General features: G+C 42.9%; 1 protein-coding gene across 3 annotated transcripts in view; it reads right to left on the bottom strand.

Moving 5' to 3' along the window:
• LOC148481472 (semaphorin-3F-like) overlaps positions 1-14,783 on the bottom strand; it is a 71,646-nt gene that overhangs the window by 17,033 nt on the left and 39,830 nt on the right. For all 3 annotated transcript variants that reach the window (XM_088453396.1, XM_088453397.1, XM_088453395.1), the window contains exons 3-9: positions 13,984-14,144; positions 12,876-12,938; positions 7,007-7,126; positions 5,495-5,588; positions 4,513-4,632; positions 3,959-4,098; positions 2,873-2,987 (exon numbers count right to left, since the gene is read on the bottom strand). In XM_088453396.1, coding sequence (XP_088309522.1) covers positions 2,873-2,987; positions 3,959-4,098; positions 4,513-4,632; positions 5,495-5,588; positions 7,007-7,126; positions 12,876-12,938; positions 13,984-14,144 — 813 coding nt within the window. The remainder of the gene's footprint in view (positions 1-2,872; positions 2,988-3,958; positions 4,099-4,512; positions 4,633-5,494; positions 5,589-7,006; positions 7,127-12,875; positions 12,939-13,983; positions 14,145-14,783) is intronic.

Below are 14,783 nucleotides of genomic sequence, written 5' to 3'. Positions count from 1 at the left end.
ACGGTTAGGTTTTGGCTGTGGTTAGGCTGGGTACAACCTATACGATTTAACAAATGATGAGACAGTCGTCCTAATTTTAGTAGGTCCCAGAACACCCGATAGAGAGCGCACATGCTATGCAATCTTCCCAACGATGGCACGATATATCGTATTGGGGGATTGTATCCAATTGATTGTATAGATCAATGGCAAACAGAGGAAAGATTGTACCAATATATTGTGTAGGTCTTGCGGTTGTATGTACACACTGCACAATGAGCATCATCGCATCGGCCCGTCTGATGTGCAAAACAGCAGATGGGACGATGCGATGAACGATGGGCGGGAATGACGGACCGGACATGCACACTATACGATGTGTACATTCTACCGTTACAGTCTGCAACGGAACAATATATTGGACGATAGATCTTCTATAGAGTTAGGTAAGCAGTCTATGGAAAAAAAACAGTCGACATGCCGACTGTTGACATTCACAATATCATCACTGCGAATTACATTTCTCATGTCAACAAGCTGACCATGTAGACACTCAGAACATGTTGACCTGTTATACCACACCCACTGCCAACACTGTTAAAATGCCTTAAGTAGCATTTTGGTCTCGTCGACTTCGTGGTGCCGGCATTGCCAAGAACGTCACTGAGGGCATAATGACTGCAAGACACATAGCTTCATCCTTCTGGAGGCCTTTGTGCTTTAAAACCATGCATTTATATCATCACGCGGTGGATGATTCTCATCGCTGCTGTAGACAACACGGCTCGGCTGCAACTGTATCTAGACAGCGACTTTGTGTTGTGTCTCCTGGACAGGACTATAAACAGCTCTGCCTTATGCAGACAATACAATTGATATAATGTGAAAAGCCTCTTTAAGTTATACACTTTTTACTTCCTCTTTAACAGGCCAGATCAGTAAAGGAGAAGGCCACTTACTGGCAGCGCGGAGCTCTGCCAAGGCATGTGGCGACTGAAGTGGCATCATGGGGAGCTAATGTCTTTATAATAGAAAACCATTTGTAACCTATGAAATAAGCCCTTTCTTCCCCAGGCCTCCTGCTCTGTCCTCTAACACTGCAGGCGTATGGAATCTGCCACCAGGCGCGCATGCAGGGCAGACAGAGTGGGGTCAGACAGAAGAGGAAAACGAGAGAAGCTTCTCACCCGAAGCTGTCAGAGCCCCGACAGCAACTACTGAAAGGCTATGGCTGACAATCCCGGTTCTGTATCCCCTTTACATTTTTGCAAATCCATAAAAACTAACCATGGAAAAATGAAAAGGACCCATCATAAGACCTCATATGGTCGGCATTCGGTTCTTTCACATGGAACCAGAAGATGACATGTATTTTTGGAACAAGCTCCTTGTTAAGCATCTCTTGTCACTCATTTGTCTGTTTACAGTTCACAGCCCTTAGGCCATTTTCGCACAGGCATCTCTTCCATGGCTGTGCGGCCAATTAAACCGCAAGAAGTGATGACGCACGCCAAACGCCAAGAACGGGGTAGGAAAAGTACAAATCGCTCTGTTTTGTCTGCTCGGCTGCCACTGCTGCTTAATTGGCTGCTGTCATGGCAGAAATCTGCCCTGTGAAACGCGTCCAGCGCGCAGTATGCAAATTGTGTTAATGAGTAATATCCGTAACGGCAATGTCACCTCTGCTCTACATGTGGAAGTCACAGGCGCTGCACCGGAAAGCGCTCAGGGGTAACTATCCTGCTGGAAGTGCTACTGATTTACAGGAGAAGTGCATTAACCCCATCACCACCGCAGTACAGGAACATCTACAGAAACCACACAACTGTTCCCGATTTCAGGAAGCCTGTATTGTAGCTGCAGCATTGCTGTACACGGAAGACTTCCAGCACGGATTAAGCCTCATTTTTAATTCTATTTAAGCACACAGCATGGAGCCACTCAGACTCAATAATGGAAGCAGAATAGAAGGCAATTGCTTACACCAAGCTTAGAGATCATTAAAAGCTTTGCCCGCTATTGGATAACCCCCTGCTACTTCTTTCTCCCCGGTTGCCTTTAAAAGGACCTCTAAACCCTAAATTAATAATTTAATTTCACCTTCCCCATCAGATCTTACCCCAGCATGTCCCCCTCCCCTTCCTATTTTAAAGGGAAACCTCACTGCGGCCACAAGTGCCATTCTCTCGGGTGTGGTGGGACTAATCAACATTCAGAATGTCGGCATGGACAATAGGTCAACAACCAATATGTCGACATACAAATTGGGTCGACATGGTTAAAAGGTCAACTTGTTCAGAATGTTGACAGTTAACACGTCGACACCAATATGTCTGCATTATTTTTATTAATTATTATTATTTTAGCCAAACCTAAAAATCAACAACAAAAAAAAAAATGATATGTCGACATTCTGGTGTCATGGTAAGTTTGGGACACTCTGAACGTGTTGACATTTTAACCAGGTCTACCATATTGTATGTCGACAAATTCTGACTGCCAAGTACCTGACCTGATACCATTCTCTCTCCATGGGGTAGATGTATCAAAGCTTAGAGAGAGATAGAGTAGAGAGAAATAAAGTACCAACCAATCAGCTCCTAACTGTAATTTTTCAAACACAACCTGTATAGTGACAGTTAGAAGCTGATTGGTTAGTACGCTATCTCTCTCCGCTTTGATAAATCTCCCTTCGTGTTTCTAAACCAAAGAGTAGGTGGTGGGGGGGGGGACAGGACTCCCAGAGTCTCCTGCAGCCTTATGGTCTAGTCTTCTGGCAATCCTAACCTGCTCATTCATAGATTCTTCTTTACACGAACCACAAACCACGTTACCAAAGTGAAATCTGGAGAGCAGTAGGCGAAGTGCGGTGCGTGCTCCTGGCAATACTTACGCAGCTGGTCGAACGATGTCTCCACCCCATCCTGGCCAATGACAGAGCAAACCAGTCTTGCCTTGAGAAAAGATGTCCATTTCCCCACCAGCGAGCGCAGACCGCCATCATCATTCTGCAATGAGATCATCTACATATTTATCTACCCCAAAAGTGTATATACGGCATAATGTGCAAGAAACCCACCTCTGCGCAGGTATCACGTGGGGTCTGCAAACAGCATGACATACACCATGAGAACCAGAACGCAGACACCTTACATGTCATGTTTTACACATCAGGGTCACTGGCAGCCCACAGTATTGATGGCATCTATTCAGCACCAGCATCACAGTATCTGGGAGCTGTAATGTACTGTTCTATGACCTCCTCTCCATATACTTTCTTTGGGAGTTATTTAATGGATAGATAATTTGTTGCAGGTAGTTGTAGCATTTGTTCGGCAGGGATGTATTTATTCCCGGTACCCCGGACCAGTTTGCAGATATTTTGAAGATAAAAATATAAAAGGACCAAAATAGTTTTTTTTTAAATATATAATATAGCATTAAATCTCATTATTAATATATAAAAAAAAGAAAATACACATTCAGAAGGAGATTTAAACCTTCAGACGTCATTAGGTTATTTACTTGCATGCAATCGCTTGCAATTTTAAGTTTTTACATTGCCATTTCTCTGGTTATAAATCACCCTGGATACAATATATATGTATCCAATGCAGAACACGTGATCAGTATAGTATGCTGGATACCAATCATTGTGATTCATATTTTAATACTTGGCAAAGAAGGAAGCTAGAACACATTATTATTAGCCAAAGTTGCAAGACGGAGTGTACAAGCCAATTAAAGAGAAAGTAACCTAAATGTAGATTTAAGAGAACAATCCTTACAACTATCTTTCCATAGTAAATAATTGTTATCTTACAGTATATACTTAATAAGCTATGACTAATAAATAAGACAGTATGAGACCAAGTCACTGACTGCATGAGACTTCTCATGCATTACAATAAATAGCAATTCACTGATACCCCAGGAACACTGTACAGCACATAGTAAAACACAGGTTGGCCATTCTCACCAGGCAAATTCGAGCAATCCGCGACACCACCGCTGGACCGCTCTCCCCCTCCAGGCTCCTCTCCCGGAATAATATATAAAGCTTGTCATCCTCTCGGAAGCTGCTCTCTGACACGACCAGCGATCCCATAAATACAGGGTCTGGGGACAGAAACATATATTGGGAGATCTGTGCGATGATGCATTACCTGCATGGGATTGAGACCATATCACAGGTATGATCAGCAGATTGATTTACACCAGACTACAGGTTGTGTCACTGTAATGATCAGAATGTCCTCTAGGACAGATGCTCCATGGTTAGTCAATGTAAATCTGGGGAGACCCATCAACAGCTAGTTAAAGTTACTCTAACATTAAGCTGTCTTTGCTCATCATAGACTTTTATCATTCTCCTGTAGTTCACACAAAGAGTTGGGCAGAGCACATTGCCCTCTGTCTTCTCTCAGGAACTTGGAGTACAATAGCTGCAAGATTACTGAACACTATTAGCAAATGAATGCAGACCTGTGTTCAGGTCCTGTAGAGGAAGAGAGCAGCAATGTGGGGTATTACCGTTCAGCCAGCGAGAGTCGTACTGCTCTGTCCGTATCGGAGGTTTGTGACCCATCGTGCGGAAGATGGCAGAGTCCGTCCCCATGTAATCCACCTGTACCCCAGCGTACAGCACCCCATCTGTGAGACACAAATCACCCCGTCAGCAGGCACTATAATTCATAGACACAATGCTCTGAATACCCATTCCAATCAAAACTTATTTTCTTTATTAAGAATGATTATTTCAGAGTCCAAACTTAGTCCAGGGGGTACATTTACTAAAGTGCGGGTTTGTAGAAGTGGAGTTGTTGCCCACAGCAACCAATCAGATTCTACTTAACATTTATCTAGCACATTCTAGAAGATAATAGCTAAAATCTGACTATGGGCAACATCTCCACTTCTAAATACCCGCACTTTAGCAAGTATACCCCCAAATGTCTGCTAATGTGGCTGAAAATGGTCAAATGTGCTGAGCAGGTCATTATGTAAAGCCTGTGATAATCCTGACTGCTAGTCATACTGTGCCCAGCCTGGTCTGCGTGCACTGCTCCTTGGGACTGATGCCGTGATGGACACCATTGTCCCTCACATTGCAGGATTAAAGGGTGTTCTTTAATAAAAGCTGCAATTTGCTGCATAAGGAAGGATGCAACTATGGCAAAATGCGTGGGTTTCAAACACCAGTAGCCAGGTATATATTAGGCATATGTCACATAAACCATACACTTCTCTAATACATCACATACAATTATCCATCCATCTATGCATACACCTCTTTACTGCACTGGGCCTACGTTTGTCTGTCCTGTCCCTTCCTTCCCACCCCTCCTCCACTCACAAGTGCTCATGTCAGAAACAGGCAGATCTGCAGAGCCCATGTGCACGTCGCTAGCATGAGCAGAGCAAATTTACATATTTTACCCTAAGCTAACTACAGTGGGTCTCATCCGGCATCAGCCCCTATGTCTCTGTAGAGGGCGCTGTGTGTAAAACGTACCTATAATGGTGGCCATATTTTCCTGCTTGGGATCATACGGACATCTCCCTTTCCCAGATTCATGAGAACCAGACACAATCCTGAATACATAGTCCTGGGTTAGAGAAAAATGGTATAGGAATGAGATGAAATATATACAAGATCTAAGAAGGAATCCAACTTTGAACAAAGTAATAACAATCATCAGTTAAACTAAAGTTAAAGTCATCAAAAAGAAACAAAAAAATGTGAGACATTAAAGTAATCTTTCAGTCCCCTATTGCTATGTAAAGGACAATAATATTACAATATACGTAATGTTTCCAGTAGATCAGAGGTTCTCAAACTCGGTTCTCAGGACCCTGCACAGTTCACATTTTCCAGGTCACCCAGCGGGTGCACAGGTATATTCATTACTCACTGACACATTTTAAAAGATCCACAGGTGGAACTAATAATTTCACTTGTGATTCTGTGAGGAGACCTGGAAAACATGCACTGTTTAGGGTCCTGAGGACCGAGTTTGAGAACATGTGCAGTAGATAAATATTTATTCAGGTAGTAAAACGGACAACGTCCCCCGAACACAACTGAACTAAAGCTATTGCATTAGGCTCCATATTTATTTTTCAATTGTAAAGTCCTATCTCTGATGTTTTAAGAACAAAAATGTGGTGTCATGCATTTGCTTTAACAAGGTTGCAGTAACAACTGTCTATCACAAGGTGGCGCTGTAGCTCTTCTACTGGAGATCAAGGTTATTCAAATTGTGAAGGCTCCTTAGATATCATTACAGATTAAAAAACGTAACAGGTGAATCATTAAAAAACAAATAGCATTGCAATTAGTAAAATGCAGATAACATTGCAGGATCTTTTCAAAGATAGAACATTCCTAGCAGATAAAATGGTGGGTTCTAATTCAACTGTGCATGAAAAAAAATATACAGCAATAATTTCTATTAGTATATTCTCCTTTTTGCCATATTGTATACACACACCATTAATTTACATGAAAATGCTGAAAACAGTGTTAATAATAGCACCGATTAAAGGAAAAACAAATAAAATTCAATTATAATGGCAATGAAACCCTGACATTTTCCTCCTTCTATAGAAGGACATTCACCTTTCAATATAAAGTTACGTGCACTATTCTAACTTTTTCTATGGCACAAATCAATTACATGGTTTTGTGTTTTAACAAAAAAAAAATAAAGGATCCATCACCTAAAATACAGATCGCATATAATGCAGTTTAACAATTTTGGAACCAATGACATAATCAGCACCCTGGAGTCTCGCTCCTCAGTGATGTCATCAGTTCCTAGTGAATCAATAGGCTGCCACCTCATGAACAGTGCCTCGGCTCAGCAAACAGCTTCCTCCAGCGTGTGGGTGACGGACCATCTACAGTACTTAGCTACATGTTTTGTGACATGATTCAGTTGCCATGTATTGTTAGACTACAGTTTTCACAGCTGTGTTCTCTCCAGCATAGGAAGCTAACTCTCACGGGAGCTTGTTGTCTCACCTCGGACCTCCAGCCCCGATAGATAAGTGTGCACTGGGGCTGATACGCGCCTGTTCCGCAAGCATAAAGATGTGTTCGGTTCAGAGGCTGGATGACACGAAGGTAATTGGAGCACTCATCCTACGGTGGGAGACAAATAGGATATCAGATATAAGGATGACCCTGGAAACGGAGAGCTGATGGCGGTTTAGGTTACATAAAATCTCAAACATGTTTAGAGGGAATTCCAGTTTAGAATAAAGTGCTATCCAAGTCCCCCTCCGCCAGCAAGTAGTCAGGCTGCAACCTGCTCAACCCCTAACATTTCACCACTCACCCCTGAAGCAGAGTTAGGAGCATTTCGCATCCCAAGGGGTACAAATGCATTTATAGTGCATGCACAGTAAATACTAACTGCTCTTGCACGTAGCTTTGTTTTTACACTGAATTTTACAATTAAGCTAGAACATCCTTCCCAACTTTAAATCTCTCTACCGATGTTAAATCTGTGCCACCAGCAGTGCGACACGGTTTTGCCAAGGTGTAAATTGCTCTTTCTAGCTCCTTATTTTTGTTACTTGCTCCTAATTCCAAGACCCAAGTGTACAGTTTCCTCAGGATCTCCGAGTGTACAGTATTCTCAGGATCTCCAAGTGTACAGTATCCTCAGGATCTCCAAGTGTACAGTATCCTCAGGATCTCCAAGTGTACAGTATCCTCAGGATCTCCGAGTGTACAGTATCCTCAGGATCTCCGAGTGTACAGTATCCTCAGGATCTCCGAGTGTACAGTATCCTCAGGATCTCCGAGTGTACAGTATCCTCAGGATCTCCGAGTGTACAGTATCCTCAGGATCTCCGAGTGTACAGTATCCTCAGGATCTCCAAGTGTACAATATCCTCAGGATCTCCAAGTGCCTAGTGTCAACATTCAGTACCTTAGCACAAGTGGGAGGGGAAGAAGAGTTTGGACAGAATGTAAGGAATACTTAAAAATTTTTACCCTAAAACTAGTGTTCTCATCCTATACTGTATATCAGTTATGTGGGACAGTATCAATCACTGCAGCAACATACAAATAGATCACATAAACTGCACAACCAAGACCTAGGGGTACATTTACTAAAGTGAGAGTTTTTAGAAATGAGTTTTAGAAGAAATGTTGCCCATAGCAACCAATCAGACGTAAATTCTTTCTTGTTTTTTTCTTTTCTGTAAATGCACATTAAAATCAATAAAAAAATGCTCAATTTAAAAAACAAATGTAACGATATATGTTATGTTTGCACTCGGACACTGCGCTACCAATCTATACTGTATTGCAGAATTACACCACTCAGAATCTCTTCAATTACCCTTGTTAAAGGTTGGCACCAACTCTGTATTCCACCAATCTTGCGGCACATTTACAGTTTTGAGGGAGCCCATGAATATAAGAAAGAGCAGTCTATCTATTACTGAACTTGTGGCCTGATTCGCTACTGATCGCAACTGCGATTGCAATAGCGATTACACACGCAGTCCAAAGGCGATAATATGCTAATCCACTGCGATCGCTATGGTATGCTACATAGGGACACCCACTTTACCTTAAACACATCCGTAATGTTTAGCAAGACTGCGAAACCATCGGTACAATCGAGTACCATCGCAGCCTCACGCACACTTGCACAAACTCTGACCTTACTCAGAAATTGCTAACTTCAGCACACGCTATGAGTCCTCAAGCTGCGTATGGCATCACAGTGGATAATTTACGCACGCCACAGCATCGGCGGTCAAACGCACTGGCACACCTGCATTTCGGTGACCACTCCCCCCGCCCTCCTGTCAGTCTCTGTGATCGAGGTGGCCGGTTTGCGCAAGCACACTGCGATGCCTACGCATGTGCAGTACACAACAATCGCCCGATTGCGTGTTTACTAGCAGTTGCGATCCAAGCTGAATCAGGTCCTTAGTTCCTTTAGCACACATGGGTGGACGTAATGTGGTCCCGATGCATTATTTGCCTTTACCATGCTTGGGTGTAACTGCACCCCCTCCTGTGCTAGGAAAGTACCATATGATGGAATGTGTAGGCTATTTCTGCACAACCAATGTCCTGGAACTTTGTTCATCCTTTGTGAAGACAGACAAAACAGTTTTTTTTTTAAGTTTATCTTTGTCTGTATCTTCTAGGATTACATTTACTTTAAGTTGCCAGGTACCAGTTTTATTTATCTTGCTGTTTATGTACTAGAGGTTTTGGGATCAGACAATCCTCTTTTTTAGCTTCGGTCTTTGCAAACCTGAATCTCTTCATATATTTTGCTACATGCCTTGTAGTTCTTTAATAAATTTAAGGCCCCTACACATCACGCGATATTGCTAACGATTTGGGCGATTCCGACACATCGGAACGACAAATCATCAATATCGTGCAGTGTGTATGCCCTACATCGTGTTGCGCATCGCCTGATCTTTTGTACATGCAGGAAGATCAGGCGATGCAGCCGACGATCCCATACAGAGGTATGCGGCGGGGACCAGCATATGGGGCACCGAGCCGCCCAATATGTCGGCCCGTCGGCGCTGGGGTCGTATCGCTGGGTACACAGACGTTTAGTATGTACCCAGCTTTACAGTTCCTTCTACCCTTAATTACTTAAATCCCCCCTCGTCATAGTCTCCTGTACTTTCTTACTCAACACAAAATGTTGGTCTTTAATTCCAATCGTGTTGCAAACTTGCAATACAGTATGTTATAAAGATATGGGGACCACATAGGAATATTTTAGAATTTTACAGTCTACAAGCTTCAAAGATTATCTCAGGAGATCAGGCTTTAACCTTCTATAAATCCAGCTTTTACACAATGTTTTATTTGTAATCTAAATGCCCTCCAGATCTGCATATTGGATCAAATATATGTTCTACTTAGGGATGTGCAGGCTCGGACAGGTTGGAATTTTCCCGCCAAGTTCGGATTTTTCCCGCCAAAAATCAGGTCTCAGAGAGAGGCATAATGTCATCTTTCATGGACAAACATCATCATTCCTGGACAAAAGTCCACTGAAGATGATGTTTGTCCATGAAAGATGACGTTATGCCTCTTTCTGAGACCGGATTTTTGGCGGGAAAAATCCGAATTTATACGAGCCTGCACATCCCTAGTTCAACTAGACAGCTCCTCTCCAGTTGGTACTTTGTACAGAGATATGGAGGGGACACACGGTCAGATTTTCTGGAAGATATGAACGATAACGAAAGCATGCAGGATGATAGTCGCGATGATCTTGACCATCGCGACCATCGAAACTGCGAGCAAAAGCCTGCGGTTGAGTTTTTCAACCGCAAGGCCAGGAGTGATTTTGGCTCTATCACACCATTAGATTTGTATACACCATTAGATTTGAGAGGGGCGTGTCCAAACTCAAACCTAAATTGCAATGTAAGAATAAAGCTGTCCAGCATTTGTGGGCTACAAGCAGCAGCAGACAGTATTTGTGCTGCATGCAAAACATAATAAATGTATTTACACCCCATACAGTGCAACATGGTTTGTTCCAGATGCAAAGTTACTTGTTCTTTTGCTTGCTCCCATCTCAAAATCGGTCCCTAACTGAGGGCCTTATTTATCAACAATCACAACGGGTGATAAAACCATCGGTAGCACCATCGGGGACTTGCCCCAGCCCCATGCTAGGTGTGGAATCTCCATCAGAGTATGGTCTCCAATGTACGCGATTAAGCCCAAAAACCACTCCTGCAGAGCGCCTATAACAGGCCCATAAGATTAACACCCTATCACACACGCGCTGTGCAGCTTTCTAGGGATTTAGACACGAGTAGTCATTGAAAAAAAAAATCAACAATTTACGTGAACTTCGCCATTGTGTCCGACTCAGTGTTCTACAGCGCTTTCAATTTTCCGCACCTCAATCTTGTTCACTCTCATTCTCCTCCCTTCCTGTCTGTACCTCACCCCCTCAGTCTCTCCCCTAAAGTTCCAGCCTCTCTCCAGCTTCTGCCCTAATTCTGTCCTATTTTTCTGCCTCTAACCTACTTGAGCAGCGCCTGTCCAACCGCCTCTCTCTCATTTCTTGAAATCGGGCTTCTGCCGCCTACATTCCAAGGAGACTGCCCAAGGAAAGGTGATCAGTGATCTTGTAAAAGTAACGATTAAGGGTCACGTCTCCTAACTCATCCCTCTGGACTTCTGTGACGCTTTTAACGGCTTTAATCACCTGCCCCCTCCTCTGTCAGCCTCTGTGACAGAGGAGTCTATTTACTAAGCTTTGTTTGGAGATAAAGTGAAAAGTGATAAGGTACCAGCCAATCAGCTCCTAACTGCCATTTTTCAAACACAGCCTGTGACATGGCAGTTAGGAGCCGATTGGCTAGCACCTTATCACCGTTCACTTTATCTCCTAACAAAGCTCAGTAAATAGACCCCACAGTCTCTCAGCGTTCAATTCCTACCTGCCCAACTCCTCGGTGTCTCTAACGCCGGCACGTCCGCCATCTGTTGGGGTTACACAATGCTCTCCTGGGCCTGGCACTCTACTTTTCTCACTGAACACCTTTTCTCCTGATGAATGTAGCCTCCAATCTAACGCTATGCTGGCGACCCCCAAAATATACCTCTCCCCTCCTCTATCTTGTATCTCTACTATCTGCCTTTCTACCATTTCTAAAGGATGCTCCAAGCTCAACATTTCCAAATACAGAGCTCATCATCCTGATTTTTCCCAACACCTCCCCTCAAATCTCCCCATCAACACAACCACGATTTCCTCGGCCTCCCCAGCTTGTTGCTGTGCTGTCCTTACTGCTCCTACCTTCACCATATTACTAGTATATATCTTTATCTTATCTAAGAGGCAACCAAAACTCTCCTCCATACTCTCCTACCATAGACAGCTGCAACCTCCTCCTATTTGGCATCCCCTTCACCCATCTGTCCCTGCTTCAATCCGTCCTAAATGTCACCAGAAGTCTGATCATCGTCTCTTGCCACTCAGCATTTACTCTGCAAATCCCTACACTGACTCCACACCTACAATACCCCCCCTCCCAACGCCACCCCTAATGCATGTGAAATCTTATCTCATAATATTCTGCCTGCTCTCACAGCCTCACAGATCTGCCTCTGACCTGCAACTCTCTCTGATAACATGCTCTCCCTCCCGCTGATAAGTTTTCTCCTGTGCCACTACCCACCTACGGAGTTTCCCCAATCTTTGAAGACTCAGGGGTCTATTTACTAAGTTCTTGGATGGAGATAAAGTGAATCAGCTTCTAACTGTCATGTCACAGGCTGTGTTTGAATAATGACAGTTAGGAGCTGGATGGTTGGTACTTTATCTCCAGCCAAGGCTTAGTAAATAGACCTCTCAGCTCTTTAATACAGTCCAATCCACTTCCAATTATGCTACACATGCCGGCACAAACATCTCCATTCTGAATCACAATCGCACCTCTTGCATCAGCTCTAGCCTCTTCCCACTAGACAGTAAGCTCCTGCGATCAGGGCCCTCTTACGATCATGTCTGCACTTATTTTGTCGATACTCTATGCACCTGTTTTAAGCATATCCTGCCCAGTTCTGCAGAGCACTCTAGACGACCTTAAAAATCAAATAGAATAATTGCTACACTATACCTCACAGAAGACATATTGTATATATAATTACACTGCATTAAAGTTACACCAAGAGGCCAATTGGATTTGTATACTCTATTCCCATAGTGAGTACATCTGCCCTTCTCCACTTTTGTAAGACGTCCATGGAAACAACAAACAACGTAATGTTCGCAAACTGTGTGTGTTTGTGGCAGAGACTTGGAAGAGGGAACATAAATACAGGTTGCATTAGTAAAGTACAGTAGAGGATAGACCGGCATACTCACTGCACGTCCCCTCCCAGCCATGAGACATTCCTTTTGCCGGCTTGGGGCAGCTGGCCAATGAATCTGACAGTGAGAAAAGAGAACAGACACTAATGAGTCTAGAAACACGTACTTGAAAGAACCACAGACTAAATACACTATTGGTGCCCCCATAATGAAGACTATAGGGCCTACGTGTCCAAAGTACACAGGCAAGCACCTAACGGGTATGAGAATGTTCTTTATCCAAAACGCTCTTCATCAGTTACCAGAATAAATACATTCTGGATATTTCACACATTGTAACATACATATCAGGCTTGATCCACACATTGGACACTAATGGGGAGGTATAGCAAACTTCTAATGAAGACAAGAGGGGAAGTTTCCCGTAGCAACCAATTAGCTTATAGCTATCAAGTATCTAGTCCATTCTATACAATTATAGCCAAAATCTTATTAGTTGCTATGGGACTAGTCCTTCTTAGAAGGTTTTATACTTCTGCCCCTAATAATACGCCACTTTTACCTATCCAAATGCGATTAGGTTAGTTAGATTATTATTTTATAAAGAATAAAGAGGAGAAAAAGGTGTGGGGAGGGGGCACAGCATGGCAAACAATAGCACAATCTTAGATCATACGGTATCTGCCAAAGTAATTTAAGAGTAATATCCCTAAATTTACGCAAGGACAAACAAGTTAGGTACAGTCAACAAGGGCTTAAAGTACAGGCAGAAAATTAATAATTAATAAATTAAATCGTAATAAGTCACACGTGTGGTGTAGTCATTACTGTATAAGGGTAGGGAGGTGGGGGGGTCAGTTAATAAGGGTATATGAGGGGGAAGAGGGGAGATTACTAAATGAATTTGTCGGAGTCTCAAATGTGGAGTGTTCGCTGACATAAGTCCACCTAAAGGCTGCGGGATATTCAGCCCAGTGAGCCCATATGCCTGGGAATTTATTAGAATACTCATTACGTATTACTAGAATTAGTCTGTTTTTTTAACAAATGTGATTAGTGGCAGAATATAGCGATTAAAGGATTTTTTTGTTTACAAGTGTGAGCATTTTGTGGCTGGTTTTTTCACTTGTCTGTCTCATTCTCCTTCCATTCCTGGGCTTACAATTAAGGGCTCGCGGTTGATGTTGCCGAGGTCCATTGAGAGCAGGTAGTCACGGGTCCCTACGTACATCCGATCTTGGTCCTGATCTAGCAGAAGGATCCGATAATCGCTGGTATTAAAGCCGAAGCTGAAGAAACGAGCTGTGCGGGACTCCATGAGTTCTACGGAAAGAGCGCGAGATAGTCAGCATGTGCAGAAATGTTCCTTTTTTTTTTTTGGAAGCATGTTAGTTCATATGGATTTTCTTGTTCCAAAAACTATTTAGAGTTGAAATGACAACCTTAGCAAACCACAGCAAAGAGAGCACAACAGTAGGCCCCAAATCCATAACTCATTATTATCATCATCATGGCAAGACCAAAATTCATAACTCCTCTTTGTTACAATTGCAAATCCAACAATTCATAACTCATTATCTTCAATGAGCTCCAGATCAATCACTAAGCATCACTTTTAAAACTCACTTCTAAAAACTCTCACTTTAGTAAATTTACCCCTGGATGTCTAAAGTCACTCTGTCAACAGTGACTCTGCAAAGAGGAGTAAACTTGTGCCGGGATGCCAACATGGATAAAATGGCACTTTTGGAGCATGTTATATAATGCATGCACAGGTTAAAATGCTGTAGGATCCCGGCGCTGGCTTTCCCGTGTATACAAAGTCACTATCGACATAGTGATTGTAGACAAGCTATACCGGCCCCATTTTAAATACCTAGCTTAAACAAAATACAGCATCAGCTCACAGACACTGAGCATTGCATGCAATGAGGATTATTTCATGGAACAGTTTTGAAAACT

This window comes from Taudactylus pleione, unplaced genomic scaffold, assembly GCF_031769625.1.
Source record: "Taudactylus pleione unplaced genomic scaffold, aTauple2 ptg000579l, whole genome shotgun sequence".
Taxonomy (NCBI): Eukaryota; Metazoa; Chordata; class Amphibia; order Anura; family Myobatrachidae; genus Taudactylus; species Taudactylus pleione.
Note: the sequence above shows the minus strand (reverse complement) of the source record. Positions and strands in the feature narration are given on the sequence as shown.